Genomic DNA, 18,479 nt, shown 5'->3' with positions numbered 1-18,479 from the left:
GATAAGTTGTCTTGCTCATTAACTCTTGGTGTCTGTTTTGCATGCATTTGTTACAGTCAACGTTTTCTACATCGAATGAAAAAATATCGCATTTCATAAAAGCATTTTAACTTCATCAGTTGATGCCTCAAATCTTATTTAAAAATGGATGTAAAATTTTCTAGACATATTGTTTTACAATTCTTTTGTTTTCAAGATCTAACGAGATTTCCAAGAATTACGTAGAAAACTAAACCAGAAAATTTGTTTTGAGGAACAAAACTTGCTCAGTTTCAAATTGATATGAGATTTATACCTATCCAGAAGAAGCAAAATTAGGAATTTGATTGCATTTTTAATTAGCCATGGGTAGAAACATTTGCAATATATTTGTAAAATGTTGCTGCGGTCATCGTTTCATTTCATGAATAGCTTTTTCCAATGAAGTATGTAGCAGGGACTGATTCTGTAATATCTCTACGAATTCTTCTGTAAGGAAAAACTACCAATGGAGGTACTTTTTCTTTCCTTGGTACTTTAGAATATAAATCCTTATAATTTTTAAGGCCGCAGATTTTTCCCGTTTAAGGGCAGTATTCAACTCCTGTTTCATTCGCATTGTAAATGCAATCACTTTATAAAAGGATGCCAGGGCTACTTCCCTCCTAAAGATTCTCTGAAGTTCTTAAAACCAGTATTTCGAATATTATTCTCTAAGGGAAGTTTTGCCTTTTGAAATTATCTTCGCATTGCACTGAGTTATCGGTGGATGTCACCTTAAAAAAACTTCACCCATTTTTCACCTAGATAATTGTCTTTAAATGGATTTTTCCTACCAGTTCCCGTTAGGACATTAAAGACGGCAATAGGATAATAATTTAGCTAATTATTGGCACAAAATCCTGCAAAGATTCCATTCAAGCTTTTATTATGATATTCAGTTGTTATATTTAGTTAATTAACATAGTTTATTAAGGAGTCTAAGGTATGATGTAATAACTAATCACTACATTTATAAAGATAAATAATAAATTAATTATTATTATAATTCTTTAAATAAATTTAGCAATTAAATTTGCATATTTAAATGAAATTGTTATAGGAACTATTCATACAACATTTAACTGAATTTTAGGAGTCCTCTATGTCGCTGAACTACTAATTATTCAAGTAATATCATATTTCACACATACTATTCATTCACTGGGAAATCTATTCTCAGTGAAGGAACATGCCTGTTCCTTCACTGGTTAGAAGTTTTTTTTTTTTTTTTAACATAATTTTGATTTATAATATGACAAAAGGTACAAGAAAATTAAAATTTTTCTTTTATTTTCATTAACTTGAAAAAATCCCAGTAAAGGAACACTTGTTTATACATTGGTTTTTCATCGTTCCGTAATCCAGTTAATAAACACACCCTAATCTCAGTACTTGCTTATGTTATGATGCTTAAAATAAATAAAACGTAAATTCAATGACCATATTTTGAATTCTTTTCTTCACAATGAAAAAAAAAGCATTATTATATGCAATTAATTGTAGTTTAAACGGATAACAACAAACACTGACCTTATAATTTTGTCAAAGAAACAAGGCGTTGATCAGATACTAACAAATTCAGAACTTTTTCCAGAGAAGACTCAAAGACCAGATAACTAAATGCATTGTTAAAGAACTTCCTATTGTTAGGTAGTAAGCTACTCTTACCAATCAATCTAAATTAAAACGTTTAAAATCTTATTTCTAAGAAATATCTATGAAATGCTCCTTCATTTGTTGGTTTACCCTATATCATCCTAATCTTAAAAGAAATTTCCGGAAGTGTATCGCAGAACTATTTTACCAACTATTTAATAAAATTTTAACATTTTAAAATTCTTATTCTTTTCCATTTTACGTTTATTATTTCTTCATTAATATACTAATCAATTTTTTAGAACTTTAATTTAGATTTTCTTTAATTTAGGTTTCCTTTTCAAATTATAGAAAAGTTTTTTTTAAAGAAATATTGTCTGCTAGCTAAGAATAAAACCTTGTTAAGAAATTAAAAACATTCAGCTGTTTAAAATTATTTAATGCAAAACAGCTGATTATTTACTTAGCATACTATTTTTTTGAAAAAAGAATATAAATTATTGATTGTCTTTTTTTTTTGTTTCTTGTGACTTCAACTTAGATTATCTAAAATAGTGTTGATGTTTTATAAGTCACTACAAAGAGGATAAAGATACCGAACATAAAAAGCTGTGGAATACGTAGCCAATTTTTTTAGTGTCTTAAAATATCTCAGTATCTTAAATGTCGTCCTACTATCTTAGTTGTGAAATTAAATTTTTAATTTTCTGACCACGTGTGATTCACTAATTATTTCATTATATCTTTTACTCTTTATGATACCAAGTAGATTTTTTTTTCTGATAATACACTAAACTATTTAGTTTAATTTTTTACTTTAGCATGATTTCCAAGATATTATTGTAGTATAATTTGTTATCAGGAAAATGCCTTATTTTGTTAATCAGGAAATACTAAAAATTGAAATTTGTAAGGATTCCGAAGCTGTGCACACAATACACAATTTCCGACCTTATTTCAATAAAAAAAAATTTAAAAAAAAACGTGGCAAGTAGGCTAACATACTTTTTACAGAAACTGTGAAAACTAATTTTTCCTATATTTCGTCAAAAGAGGATAAGAATGATATTGCTCCAAGAGACCTACTCAATAATTTCGCTATTTCCAGAATGAAATCTGTTTGATCGAAACATATTATTCCTTGAAAATTACACGTGGGAAAAATTAACTTTTATTATTTATCTAAGCTTATTCCATTTATTTAATGATAGCGGTATTAAGGTTAAGGATATGCGTCGGAAGCTCCGTTTATTATTATACTATAAATGCATTAAATCATGTAGCTTGAATAATTTATTTTAAGTAAATTATTTAATAATTTTAAGCAAATAAGGGTGTAAAAATAAACTCGATTGAAATACTCCGAAATTATACCCTGAAATATATGTAGAATAAACTTTGGAATCGATATATAAAAAATACCTTTTCAAACAACTTCGAGTAGGACGGAAACGCTAACTTGTTTAAAAAAGTTGTCCTTGTTACTATTTAATTTCGATTCCTGGTACTAGGGGACATTCCATTTTCACATTCGACTTTTGAAATTTCAATTGTAAACGGAATTTTTTTATGACCTTAAACTAAAATGTTAAGGCTTGCAGCAAAAAAAAGATTTTTTTTTACTGCATTAATTTTTTTACAAAGTAGTGAATTATTATTTTTTCAATCTATGAACCTGTGCCTATAACATATGTAAAACTTATTTTAATATGGAGTGAAATAATTTAATATGTTGTGTAACTAAATGGAAAATCCCAAGAAACTGAATCGAAAATATAAAAACTTCATTGATTTAACAAAATAATAGATGATAATAAAAATAGACATGTTTTGAGCGTCCAATAATAAAAGTCACAAGTTATCCATTATTATACAATCTACATTTTATTTTTCAAGCACTTTTTTTTCCCTCAAACTTTCTTGCCTAGAAGACTCGATTAAAACTGTAAAAATGATTATCCCTAAAATTTTGTATATAGCTATAGGGGAGATTAGGGTGACTTGATCCCCTGGGAGACTTGATCCCCAGATCTTAAATCAAAACTGATATGTAATTAAATTTTTTAAACTGGCAACACTCATAAAGTTATTCTTTATCAACATATCTGGCAACAAGATTTCATTCAACCATTTTTATTTTTATTGTTAAGATGGAATTTTTGATTTCTTAAAAGCAAATCTTTTTTCGAGTAAGTAGTTTGATTCATTTAATTTTTGTTACATATAATTCAAATAATAATCTTACTGATATAATAGACTATCATAGTTTACTGCTTAGGTAATGCTATTTAAAACTAAAATAGTTTGTTTACTTTTGGTTAAAGAATAATTTTTAGAAAACATATGCATATAGGGACACTTGATCCCCATAGTATGGGGAGACTTGATCCTAGGGATCATGTGTCCGCAGGATTAATGTAAAATACTATTGTAAAGTCTAAAAATATTAAAAAGATAATTGGTTGACAAAAGCATAAATTAAATAAATAAACACATAAAGAGATAAATTTAAAAAAATAAAAACAGACGATAAAATTAGAACACCAAAAGAAAGTTGTTGATTATTTTTAAGATTAGTTTTATTGTGGAATTTGAGTTTCCGTATATCCCGTTACGGGGTTTTCTAGTTGTTTATGATCTTTTCACTATCTCGTTACGGGTACTGTATATTTGTTACTGTTTGTGTTGTTTGTTAATAAAAGTTTTTTATAATAAAAAAACTGAACAGTTCTTGATATAGCTTATGATACGTTACAGTATAAACAGTTTTAAATACTTTTTCAATGATTAAGTTAAATTTAAAAGGTTTTTTAATGTAATATAATTTAATTTGGGATATTATTTTATTCTTTTTATGTTCATATTTTCTCTACAGATATGCCACGTATTTATATTCGTAAAGAGGGTGTTCAACCCAGAAAAAATATAAATGCTGGAGATTTGCAGGCAGCAGTAAATGCTGTATTAGATGGAGCCACTTTGAAAGGTGCTGCAAAAGCACATAATATAAATGTGATGACTTTAAAACGTTACGTAAATAAACAGAAAGCTCAAGAATGTGACATTTCCTACGAATCTAACTACAAACACTCCCAAATATTTTCTGATAGGGAAGAAGACCTTTTGTGTGAATATGTAAAAACATCGAGTAAATTACACCATGGACTTACTCCCATGCAGTTGAGAAAATTAGCATTTCAATATGCCATAAATATTGATAAGAAAATTCCAGAATCCTGGAAACCAGAAAAGTGTGCTGGATACGACTGGTATCGAGGCTTTATGGATCGTAATAAAACATTAGCACTTCGCACACCTGAGGCAACTAGTCTTAATCGTGCAATTAGTTTCAATAAACATAATGTTAATATCTTTTTTTCAAATTTGCAAAAAATATACGAAGAAGAAAAACTGGACCCACAATGTGTGTGGAATATTGATGAAACTGGTTTTACAACTGTTCACAAGCCTCCTAAAATATTAGCTATAAAAGGGGAAAAACAAGTTGGAACTGTTACTTCAGGAGAACGAGGAGAATTAGTAACAGTTTGTGCAGCTGTAAACGCAGCTGGGAATCACATACCACCATATATGATATTTCCCAGAGTTAAGTGGCAAGACCGAATGACACAAGGTGCTCCACCAGGAACAACAGGAGTGCCACATGTAACAGGCTGGATGAATAGTGTTAATTTTGTAAGATTTTTACAGCACTTTGTAAAAAATTTAAGATGTAATCAAAACAACAAAGTATTAATCATTATGGACAACCATGACAGTCATATAAGCATTGAGAGTTTGAACTATGCAAAAGAGAATGGAATAATTTTATTAACTATACCCCCACATACATCCCACAAGTTGCAGCCACTAGATCGTACTGTATATGGACCACTTAAAAGGTACTTTAATGTAGCAGCTCAAGACTGGATGACTAATCATCCTGCTCAAAGGATAACAATTTATCAAATATCTGAATTAATCGGAATTGCCTATCCTAAAGCCATGACACCAACTAACATAATAAATGGATTTAAAATCACAGGCATTTATCCTTTGAATAGAAATATTTTCTCAGAAGATGAATTTTTATCATCTTATGTTACAGATCAACCACAAAATCCAACAAGCAGTAACACACCTACAGGTGAACCAAATATATTAACGCCAGAAGATATACAACCATTTCCTAAAGTTTCGGTTCATAGTATGAGACAATCGCGAGGAAGAAAAAAAGGCTATTCAAAAATTTTGACAAGTACACCAATTAAAAGACAGATTGAAGAAGAAATACAAGGTCGTCAGCAGAATAAAAAATCAAAATCAAGAAAAATTTGTTTTAAACCAAGTAAGATTACTAAAAAAGAAAACTCTGAATCTTCAGAAAGTTATGAGAGTTACAGTATTCATGATTTGACAGAATCGGAATCTTTTAGTAGATGGTCAGATAAAACCGATGAAGATCCATTAATTGTTTCATTTGATGTAAATGATTTTGTTATTGTTCAATTTCAAGGAAAAAAGAAAATCTCTCATTTTATAGGAAAAATTGAAAAGAAAATTTCACCATCTGAATCTGAGGTTAACTTCTTAAGAAAACGAGGACTTAATTCAAATCAATTTATTTATCCAGAAAAGATTGACATTAGTGTTGTGGATAATGAAAATATTGTGAAAAAATTACCAAAACCAACTATGCTTGGTGGAACTCTTCGAACTGCTACAGTTTTAACATTTATGTTTGACTTTTCTTGCTTTGAAAATATTTCTTAATTAGAATAATTGCTTATCATCCATATAGAAAGCAATAATTTTCATTAAATGTAGATTTTTCTTCATGAGTTTTTCCGACTTTTATTCTCATTTACAAATCATGTGAAAATAAATTTGATATAAAACAATTTCTGACATTTAAATGCACCAATATTTCAAGGATTAAGTCTCCCTTGGTAAGGGATCAAGTCACCCTGTTATTAGGGAGACTTGATCCTTTTTTCAATGTTTTTTTAAAAATGAATTATTAATTTAAAAATGATTTTATAAAAGTAAAATAAAATATTACAGCATAGCAAATTGTTGAGGCTTTAATAACAACTCAATACATTTGACTAAAAACTTTTTTTTTTCAAAATAAAAATTAAAAATTGCAAAAAAAATGTCAAGGGGATCAAGTCACCCTAATCTCCCCTAATAAGTTATGCTCATTTTATTTTAGTATAAAATCCTCGAATAAATATAGTAAAAACAGTGTAATCTAAATAATATCAGATAAAAAGTTCATGTATTTAAATTCTAAAAACTATCATAAATAATTTAAAAATCGATTCAAATTTACTTTTCAAAGGAGATTAAAATAATATTTTTTTTGCTTTTTGGACAGAAATCCCCTAAAAAAATGTTTATGGCCTGGAAACTTCGAGATATTTTCTATTAACAATAAATTAAGCCCCTCCGAGCAATCACTGAACATTATTTCAATTTTTTTACTATTAGAGTTTGGTTGCGTAGCAACCTAGTAAAATTAAGCACTCCTCTTTTGAATTAGTCAATGGGTTATCTTAAAATATTTATTTGCGCAGGCGACTTTTTTTGGCGGTTTTCTGGACTATCGCCAAATATATAAACCTTTATTGCGGCCCAATTTACCACCCAATTTTTTTTAAATTTTGTCTACCCCCACTAATTCAAGGGTCTAGATTCCAAATATGTAAAAAAAATTATATGTTTATTCAGAGAAAGTACGTTTTTGTGTCTGATTTCGTAACTTAATTAATAGTTAGCACTAATTAATTAACATATTTGAGGTCACCCCCAGGAACCATTAAGATTGACACTTAGTTCGTGAAAATCCGATCATTAGAACGAAAGTTATTCAGGGTGATTCGTTTTTTTTTTTGCGGACTGTACATAAAATATCACATACATTTTTTCATCTAACTATAAGTATGTCTGAGGTATTATGTGTAATAGATTGATAAATTTTTCTAAACGCATGAAATACAAGCAAATCTCATGCTAAATGCTGTTTCAGCAGCAACCTTAAAACATATTGATAATAACAATCTTAAAACATATATGTAATATTATTTATTATAGTAAAAAAATAAATAAAGGAAAAGATAGTAAAACAGAGAATGTTGATCAAGGATTTTTTATAAAAACATTATTTTTATAATAAATAATATTTTATAAATTTTCCCTTAATAAAACTTTTATCAATATAAAAAGTCTTCTTTTTTAGAAATTCTCCAATTTTTAGTAAAAATCTGAAGGGAAGTATAATTTTAGAGATAAAAGGTGATAACATAAAAATTATGAAGCCTTTTGAAACAATAAGGAAAGTTGAGTCTTCTGTGCCAACCATAAGGAAAAAGTATGGAAGGTAGATTATTGTATATAATATTCTATAATCTCCTATGCCAGGTTATTTGTATATAATAAAAGAAATAAATTTTTAAAATGAGGCACACAGCTTAATAATTGCATACAGAATAATAAGCAGTATCATATAACTGCATTCCTTTTTCTCGTAAATCCAAAATAAAAATAGTTTCAAAATTAAAGAGGTCTTTTGAAAAAAAATTCTTTTTTTCTGATTTGAGAATAAACTTTAATAATTTTTTTTAAACAAAAATGAACCCACTTTTCTTTTAAAAGTTTAATACCAGGCTCTGGAATATCAGATCGAGTCACTAGAACTTTTTGACGAGATGTGCTATTATTTGAGCTTGCCATATTACACAAAGGTAGAGTGTTTTCAATTAATGCTCTCCTATAAGATATAAAAGACATTCAATTTACACTAATATGTATACACAATATTATTTTAAAAAATTATAAAGAAAAACATATTTTATTTAAACATCATAAAACTAATAATTTAAGAATGGAAAAATTTATAGTAATTTTAGTAAACCCTGAATGTTCTCGCTAGGTTAACTGAAGGATTGACAAAATGTGAATCACATGATTTAAGTCATGATTAAAATTACAATTTAAATCACTTGAATCTTTTGAAAAATAGTTGATTTAGAGCAATTTATTGCTTTTTCGATCTAAATCACTAAGTCAAAAATATTTTTATCAATATATTCTTCATAAAGTCTGATTTCAATGATCTAATGAATATATCTAATGAAATGATAAATGATTATAGTTCAAATTAGACAAATAAATAAATTTAGAGATTTAATGTGGATAAGAGGAACATTAAACTGTTAAATTATAATTTTCTATTAGCAGTAGGTATGAAAATAAATATGTTCATGATAAACATATTTTAATTATATCCACTTGGTTTTATGCTTATTTAAATCCTTTAAGTGTTTTTAAAACATATTAAATGCAAAGTTAGTGTTTATCAATATTGAAGAAGAACATGTTCTGCCTAAAGAAATTTTTTTCTTAAAAGTATTCTGATCTAAATTATTTTAAGCTTTACTCGATATCTAACTGACAGATTTCCTGTCTTTATAATTTTAGGACATTTAACTTGAACAAAAATAACCATGATTTTATTTATTCAATGGTTAGCTTGTAATAATTAACATGGCTTTTTGCCGTAATGAATAAAGCTCTTTTGCCAAAGAAAATAAAAACACCACATTGAAAGTGCATTACACTTAAAGGAAATGTATAATTTTAAACTATATATCATCTTGCAGTGAAGAATTATCTGGGCTATAGAATGGGTAAATAACTTATAGATTTTAAAAATTATTGAATAATTATAAAAATATTAATTTGGCAATATTTTTAAACATATAGATGAAAAATATCAAGATCACTGACTTATTCTCAGTTTTTGCAAATTTTTATGAGTCCCGGTAATGTAGTATCAGAGAAGTTTAAAAATATTGGAAAATTAGATCACAAATGCTTTTTCTCTTTACGAAACTGTGGCTTTTCTCAATGTTGATGTTTCCAACCTTTTTCAGAATAAGCATAGAGAGGGCTAGCTATAGATGGGCTAAACTTGATTTTACAGTCAAGAGTTAATGTTGCAAATTCACAACAGTTAAGAAAATTGCATATAACTCACAAAAAAGCCTAATTTCAAATGACGATGGAGTCTTTGATAAAAACAGCCATACATAATAATTTTTGAAAAATTTTAGTCAGAAATATCTAATATTGTTTTTAACAAATATTAAGTACTATTAATCTATTTTATCAGATAATTTGGAGGGTAAATAAAAAATAAAGTCTTATTTAAATTAATAAAAAATGTGATATAAATCAAATTAATCCCCTTTTTTTTATCTTTGTAAAAAAAATCATGAGATTTATCACCCTAGGTAAACTGTATATTGTGCTAAAAGGGATAGTTCCACGTCAGTATCTGTTTCAGTGTTGCCAGACGACAATGTATAAAAGTAGCAAATTCGAACATTTTGTACAAATTACAAATGTTCGTTCATTTGGGCAACATGCAGATTTTTTTTCTTCCTTTTCTTTAAAAATCAATTAGCGCTTCGACGCAACAGATAATGATACAGAAATATCCCAATTTTCTTAAACGAATTTCCATGATCAGGGGTCAAGCCAAATTTACTGCCGTTTAGTGGTACCTTCACAAATTATGTCTAAATTTTCACAAAATAGGTACCTCTAAGAAAAATCTACACAGACCTCTGATGATGCACTTTCATCTTTAATACCAAAATATAGGTATAATCACTCGTGATAAGATGATAAAGCGAGATAAATGAATTTTTCTGTTCAAAGAGAGATTCTAAATCCCATTTTAATCTAATTTAGCAAATTTTTTTGTGAATTAATTACTACACAAGTCACTAGTGAAAATATAACAGAACGAAACTAATTATTTTAGGATTTGAAGTTTTCAAAAATAGAGTAGTCCCAGTTGGAAATTAATAGTGAAGCCATTTTAAAGTCACCCAATCTAGGAAAACTGATCTGTTCAAGCCAACTGCAATAGAAACATTAAAGGATTGTTAAAGAGATATGTAGTTGTTTGTATACAGGTGGCTACTAGTTATACCCTTCCAGTAAGTTCCCTGCAGTGAAACTAAAACGATCACTTTGGGCATGCATCATAACAGTTTGAATGCTAAGTAAATTATATAAACATAACATTTTTCTCCCCATTTATTTTATTATGAAGAATCACAAGAGTTAGATTTTCTAGGAAAACTTAACATTTTAATCAACGTACGAAAACAAGCTATTTGAAATGTGAAACATACTTTATTTTATTAATGAAGAAAAAGTTTACTTGTTTTATCCCCTTCTTGATCCACATAAATGTTTACGTTTTATCAGTATGATTTAAGATACTGGACCATGGGGAGTATGGGATACTGATACCGATAACCGGCGAACATTCAAGATTTCAACAGCAGCCGAAAAGTACGCTGCCGTCAACTTACTTCTGTCCAAAACTGATTCTATCAGAGAATAAAAAATTTTTTCGGTTAAGGAAGGTATTCATTAGAATAAAAAAATGATTGATAAGATTATTATTTTCTTAATTTATTTCCTTTAAATAAAGGGATATGGAATAATTTACTTTATAAATAATAAAAATATTTTTTTTCTTCAGTATAATCACTTTATGACTTCGAAAGCCCTACACCTATAAAATAGCTTGTTTCGTTTCCTGCCGAAATTTTGTTTGTTTTGCTTTTTCAATTTTCTCGCATCCGCTCTGATGTTGTAGGCTGCTATATAATTTATTTTAAAACTTGATTAAAATTTTTAAAAAAAGGTATATATGCGCGTGTTAATTCGAAAACATTACAGTGGCTTGTAAGATTTGTTGAGGGCTGTGTTTTGAATTAAGGATATTTCAGGTAAGACAAGTATAAAAATTTTTTAATTCAGGGAACTTAAAATGCTGTTGCTCTCAAATTGCATTTATTAATTATATTATGCTGCATTTTTGTTTTTTTCATTCGCATTTTCATGCATCATATAATTAGGACTAATATTTTTTATGATATCTGTTATTGTTTTATCATTGGTTGTAAGGAAGTTAAATTTTTTTTAAAAAATTGGTGAGCTATTTGCTTCCGCTAATAAGTTTTCGAATTATCGTTCCTTGTTTAAATATCCCCTATGTCATAATTGAAGTTTTTTTTTTTATCTTTAGTGCAAAACATTTACCTATATATACGCATTACTTATTTTATTTAAAAATAAAGCAGTAAAATATTTTTTTCCCGTAATTTTTTGTTTTAAAAATTGGAATAACTTAAATTTCAGCTTCAGATTGAAAATACTTGCTACAGAGATTTTTTAGAATTGAAAGAAATTTCACATTGAAAAAAATGTTTAATATTTGCATGAAAAGAATATTTGCATGTATGTGAAAAACTTTTTTTTACTTTGTTTTAATAATGAACTTACAATTTTTTCATCTAGAAAAGCAATGAAGATAATTTGATTAACATTGAACTATTGCTCCCAAAAAAATTAGTACAAAAATATTACTTTTTCAAAAATATTGACATAGAATGTTGAAATGAAATAAAACATTCAAATAAATTATTAAATTGCAATCTTTATTGGAAAAAAACTTATTGAATTTAGTTTTATATAGTTCAAAAAAGGCAGATTTCAAATATTTAATTCCAAGAAAAATTCATTTAAGAAGAAATCTGAAAACTGAGTTACAGTTAAAACAATATTTAATTTGTTTCTAAATGCTGTTTAAGTTTAAATGATCCAAATTACTTTATGGATTTATGCATGGATGGCGGTAAATTATTGCCAAGTCATTAGCAGCTTTGTCACTTAAAACATGGTGCGTAGCGTTTTTAAAAAGTGCTTAAAAGTGCTTATTTCTGATTTTTGTTTTTTAAAAGCCCTTAAAGCTACTTTGTTCATGGGGTGTTTTTAAAAAGTGCTTAATTTTCCTTTTTCGAAAATGAGATTTTTTTCTTTACCATGTCAATTTTCACCACGTAATATGCAAAAGGGTGGTTTTCACATTGTTCTATTTGGCGCTTTCACAATTAATTCAATCACAGTTTATTTCGGCGTACTGTCGGTCCATAGCGTATGAAAGCACCAATCATTGTACAGATTTAGATGAAATACTTGCGAGTTCGCATGTGAGCTGTGTCCGGTGAGATTATTGCACTCTCATGTGCAACTCTGCTGCATTTTGCAAGTTATTCTCAATTTCAAGCTTCATTTCCCACCCTCTGAAATCGAACCGAAAAATCTCAATCTTTTTATGCTGGCTAATATAATCATGAAAAGAGTTCCTTGCCAAAAACTAGTTATTTTATCATGATCATGTGAAGTCTTTGAAAATTGTTCTGCATTTTGTTAATGTATATGGTGCTTAAAAAGTACTCAAAAGGTGCTTATTTTTTGTTGAAAGATTTGTCTACGCTTCCTGTAAAACAGTCGCTTATTTTTCCATTTTATCACTTAAAAGAAATGGAATTTTCAAAAATCGTGTGGAAAGCCCTTAGCAATATTGTCAAAAAGCAACCAATAAGATCAAATGTGTACATAATAAAATTGTTGTGAATCAAGTGCATCAAAATCAAAATATTTTTTTGTTGTTGAAAGTATTATTTTTTATACTAATCAGAAAATGAAACTAATTTACAAGTATAGAAAGAGACAAAAATGTAAATTAATAATTAAAACATTAAATCAAAATGGAAAAGTACCTAAAGCAGCTAAAACCAAATTTGCTTTATTTTAATTTAGATATTCAAACTAGCAATTAAAGCAGAAAAAAGTAATAAAAAGCAATAAAATAAAAGATATGTGTTCGCAAGACAGCACTTCTTCAGTGGAATGTCCCCTGAAGAAGATTTTAGGAACTATGTGGTGATGTTTAGAAAACTTTGAAATTAAAAACTTAATGCATTTAGCATATTTTAAAATTAAAATTATGTACATAATATGCTCTTTGCATGGTACATAATTTTAGTACAGTTAACATGCATTTTAAAATGTGCTTAAATTTTGCCTTCATGTATATAGTTTTCATTTGTTTATCATATTATATATTTGAAGCACTAAATGGAAACTTAAATGATAATTTTGAACCATTGAATTTTTATTGTTGGCTGAATACTAATGATATTAAAATTTAAGTGTAGTTTAGAGATGCGCTATACTAAGTGACAATTTTTCATTTATTTATTACCAAATCTTGCAGTGTATAAGTCTACATTTGAAAACCCCAAAATTTTACAAAAATCGACTTATACACCAGTAATAAAGTCAGGTGTTCACGGATCGTAAAATATCAATGCATTATCTATACATAATAATAAAAGCGGCTGTGTGTGTGTGTGTGTGTCTGTAATCACAATATATCGCCCCAGAAGCCTCGCCCAGGCACGAAACTCGGCACATAATTGTGTTTTGACATAATGAAGAAGTATTTTTTTTCTTTTTCAAAAATTTGGATTAGTTATTTAGTTATCAGTCATTTTGTAAGTCTATGCTTTTCGTCTGCTTTTTCGTCTTCAAAGAGCCATATTCAAAAAACTATTAAAAAATGCATATACTTTTCCCCACTCTTATAAATGTATGCTAATGCGAACCTTACAATTAAATTTTAATTTTCGACAACTTAAACCAATAATATACGAAGGAATTAATAATTTAATTGTAAAGTTCGCATTAGTTTACATTTATTAAAGTGGAGAAAAGTTTAACTTTTGTATTAAAAATGTGGCAACATATTCGATACGTAAATAGAACGCTTCGCTTTGATATATTTGTCGCTGTTCATAATTGTTATAATAAGTTTTTCTTCTTCTTTCCACGCTCTATTTTTTTTCTTAAGCGAAGACGATAATTTTTGTAGCGATATTGTAGTACTTTGTACAACTAAAAATTCTTTTCACAACACTTTAAAAATATTTACTTTATTTTCTTTATATATACAGAGAACAGTCGGCAAAGAATTCGATTAGGTTGAAAAACATTTCGCTAAAAAGGAACGAATTCCAAAAGAAAAAATAAACAACTTAAAGAATAAAAATGCTGATGCCAGCCAATTTTTTGAAAGTTAACTTAGAAATAACAAACCAAACGATGTTAACAAAATGACGTAGAAAGCGCAACTAGATCAAAATTATACAAGCACAACTAGATCAAATTATAATACCTGAGTGCTTGACGTAACAGATATAGAAATAGAATTTGATACCATAAAAAATTATATAGAAATAAAAATTGATACCATAAAAAATTTATTCGTTTTCGTGTTCTTTTCATGTATTTGGCATTTTAGTTTTTTTATTCTTAAGCGTTGTAGCTATATAATTTCAAACATCCTCAAGAGCTATAACACATCTGCAGCAGAACTGGATATGAAGACAAAATTGCAGGACAGGAACACTTTAATTGTCCACTAATCTTCAGATTTCCTGCTATGTTTTAAAAAACTTTATTTGTGAAAACCTTCAGCGTGGTGGACAGCTGGCCGCCTTAGGCGGCTAGTAAACAATAAGAGAGATATGAATAACTTTGTATCAATTTACCATGTTCAAATTTTTTTTTTAATATGTTATATCAGAGATGGTGTTTTTTCAAAAACAAGGGCACCTTCAGTTGTGAAGAACACTAATCTTGCTAAATATATTAATTATATCTAGCTACATTAAGGCCCTTCAAACCAGAATTCAAAATACTCAAATAAATATGGTAAACAATAGTATTTTATATTGACCTAGATCCTAAAAATTATTTCCATTAGTTATGGTAATTTGAAGTCTGGTTTCTACTACTGCTATCTCTTTTCTTAAAATAAAAAAATAGAATTTTTTTTTCCAAACAAAAAAGTGGACAGCATTTTTATAAAACGGACAAAGAGGGCACATTTGCCTCTGTAAAAGGGCAGGCAGGGTATGCCACATTTCTAAAAACACTTACGGCAAGCACTGATATATACAATTATTTTTGCATTTTCTTTTATATTTTCTTTTCATATAAAGGTTTTTTTAGAAGGTTACTTTAAAGTATGTTCATAAAAAATTAAGGATAAGAAAATTTAAGATAATTTTTTCCAGAGTTTTTCAAAAAATATAACACAAGGAAAACTTTTAATACTTACCATACAGCTACAAATTTAAAAATTCAAAAATGTCATCTGTGTGGATTTAATAAGGTTAGCAGCGTCATCATGCTGACTCAACCTCATCTGCTGAGTCGCACAAAAAATTGTCTTCACCCTCATCATAAGAATTCAGAAATTCATATTGTCACTTTCAACAAAATAGAAATTGTCATATTTGCTTTTTCAGTAGTTGACTATGTAAAAGAAATTTTGCTATCTCATAATTAAAATTAGGGCATCAACTTATAAACCAGGATATATGGTATTTTTATTAGAATATTTAAAATACAATATAGAGACTTGAATATTGAGATACAATATTGATTTATAAATAATTTGCCAGTCAGCATTTGTGCCAAAAAATTACCTGATTTATTGCTTTTATTTTTATCTTTTTCCTATAAATTTTGTATTGCAAGTCATATTTTCTTAAATTTTAATAACATTTTTACCAGCTGTCCTATGTATTGGATTAGGAATGTATCAGTGATTGTGTCAAAATGGTTGCCAGTTTTTTCAACATAGGTACCTACATAAAAAGCTATCAAAAAAATCACAGAAGAATTTTAAGAACCTCTATTCTGGTCTTGTTATATATATATATATATATATATATATATATATATATATATATATATATATATATATATATATATATATATATATATATATATTTACATTTATATTTAAAGGCTGGATAATTCAAGAGACTATGGCTCCTTCAACAAATAAGGCATTTTATTAAGTTATATGAAGTATGAAAAACATTGTTAACTGGACTTTTGCGCTGATTACATTGGTGGTTTCCATAGCAGGGACGTTGGGATTTGGCCCAGATTTATCTGGGTCAAATTACTAATTACCGTATATACATCACCGAAGAGCCATTACATTATGACCATTTATTCTTTGATATGATTATATTTATTCCATATTTTAATATCTGTTGAGGATAGATTAGGAGAAACATCAACCGGTTAAATGCATACCTGGCAGTGGCACTGAACCTTAAAAAAATCATTGACGTAAGTTTTACCGGGTAGTGGAACTTAACTAGACCTAGTATATATTTCGAACGTTTACCAAACCGAGTATGTGATTGTCAACATTCACCGGAAGTCAACTACCACCGATTTCGATCATTCACAGTAACTCCAAACACATGTATATACACAAAATTGTTTTTTCATCTTATATCTTTTATTTTACACTTTTATTCCGTCTTCGTATTTTAATTTCTCACTGAATTTTAAGCAATGGCATAAACATTTTTGTTAACGGTTTCATAGAATCTAATTTTATCATTAAAAAGTGCATGAAAAAAAAACAGATGCTGGCTAATGTAATTACAATACATTGAATGAGTTAAAAGTTCTGCTAATAAAGATTTCACTAACATAAAAATATTACTTTTTAATATGAATCACACATTTGTTTTAATTACATTTGTTTACATTTATTTAAATGTTTTAAAAATGTAAACGAAAGATTTTATTCTTTATAATAAACTAATATTCGTCCTGGATAATCGACAGTTTAATGTATATGCAATTATCTGCATGTACATAATGTAAATATGCTTTTAATACGGGTGTTTAATTGACAATTAAAATATTGATAGCTACCTTTAGATGTTTTGAAAACAAGATCTAAAATTTACGAGATAACGGACCCTTCATAAAATATCCTTTCATAAAAACGGACCCTTCACAAAATATTTTAACTTAAAAACGGACCCTTCACAAAATATTTTAACTTAAAAACGGACCCTTCACAAAATGATTTTTTCTTTAATCAGACCCTTCACAAATTTGTTTATCTTCATTATTATTTTGTTAATCGAATAAACCCTTTCCAGGGCAAAAAACAAGAAAGATGGATGTGAACGATTTAAGTTTTGTCTTCCGCAGACGATTCTTCCATTATTCGTCCGAAATTAATATTCTGCGTTCAGCAGTATAGGTTAAATACCAAATATTTGTATGTTGCATCTCTAATTTAGAAGCAGTAATTGTTGTTTATTAAATGTAATTTTTTTAATAATAATTTTACAGTGTTGAGCATAATCTTGTATGTCTTTACAATTTAAAAACTCCCTGAAAAAGTTTTTTTTTTTACAATAACGGACCCTATTTGCACAAATTCATAAAAGCGGACCCTGGTTGAAAGAAAGTTAGTAATTTTTTCACAATTTCACGAAAAACGGACCTTTCACAAAATGTCTGGACAGACCCCTGGGAACAATATTGTGTATCAGCCACTTTTACTTCCCTGATTAGCTTATACCCACCGATCTTGTTTCGAACCACCATTACCAAGGATAAAACCCCGGTCCTTCTCAATGACAATTCAGCGTCTTAACCAATGTGTCATTGCTGCATTAGGCTGCTACACTACTGTCAGTCATTTTGAAAAGTTCAATTTAACAAGATATGCTTAATTTAATTGAAATATCTCAAAGAGTTATTAAAAAGGCTATTTTATTATTTCCACAATACGCCATTTTTTATTTCAACCCTTTTTAAAAGCATATTTAAATTATGTACATGCAGATAATTGCATATACATTAAACTGTCGATTATCCAGGACGAATATTCACCCCCCCCCCCAAAAAAAAAGAGCAGAACAAGCACTTCTTTCAGAATTATGAAGTAAGCAATATTTAAATTTTTTCTTTCTCTTTTGTGTCATGTTGTTATTATAAATATAACATTAAACATAATGTCCCCCCCCCCTCTCTTCAGTATAAATTGATTTTTAAGTTTTTTTATCAATATTTTCTTAAATCTGAAGAGGCATTTC

The 18,479-nt window shown here is 28.0% G+C and overlaps 2 protein-coding genes across 4 annotated transcripts in view; one reads left to right on the top strand and one right to left on the bottom strand.

Annotated features, from left to right (window-relative positions):
- LOC107454553 (glyoxylate reductase/hydroxypyruvate reductase) overlaps positions 1–11,017 on the bottom strand; it is a 32,063-nt gene extending 21,046 nt beyond the window's left edge. The window contains exons 1-2 of one of the 2 annotated variants that reach the window (XM_043051855.3): positions 10,856–11,017; positions 8,261–8,389 (exon numbers count right to left, since the gene is read on the bottom strand). In XM_043051855.3, the coding sequence (XP_042907789.2) occupies positions 8,261–8,352 (92 nt within the window). In that variant the 5' untranslated portion in view covers positions 8,353–8,389; positions 10,856–11,017. Of the gene's footprint in view, positions 1–8,260; positions 8,390–10,826 lie in introns of both variants that reach the window. The other variant, XM_043051854.3, reaches the window with a different exon arrangement.
- A 183-nt stretch (positions 11,018–11,200) lies between these two features.
- The window catches only part of LOC107454550 (Exchange factor for Arf 6), a 104,390-nt gene continuing 97,111 nt past the window's right edge, over positions 11,201–18,479 (top strand). The window contains exon 1 of one of the 2 annotated variants that reach the window (XM_043051857.3): positions 11,201–11,432. The gene's annotated coding sequence lies outside the window, so the exon portion shown is untranslated. The remainder of the gene's footprint in view (positions 11,433–18,479) is intronic. The other variant, XM_071183713.2, reaches the window with a different exon arrangement.

The sequence above is a fragment of the Parasteatoda tepidariorum genome, chromosome 7 (genome assembly GCF_982258835.1).
Source record: "Parasteatoda tepidariorum strain Cologne lab strain chromosome 7, Ptep-v5.0, whole genome shotgun sequence".
NCBI classification, from domain to species: domain Eukaryota; kingdom Metazoa; phylum Arthropoda; class Arachnida; order Araneae; family Theridiidae; genus Parasteatoda; species Parasteatoda tepidariorum.
This window is presented reverse-complemented; position numbering and strand designations above follow the sequence as displayed.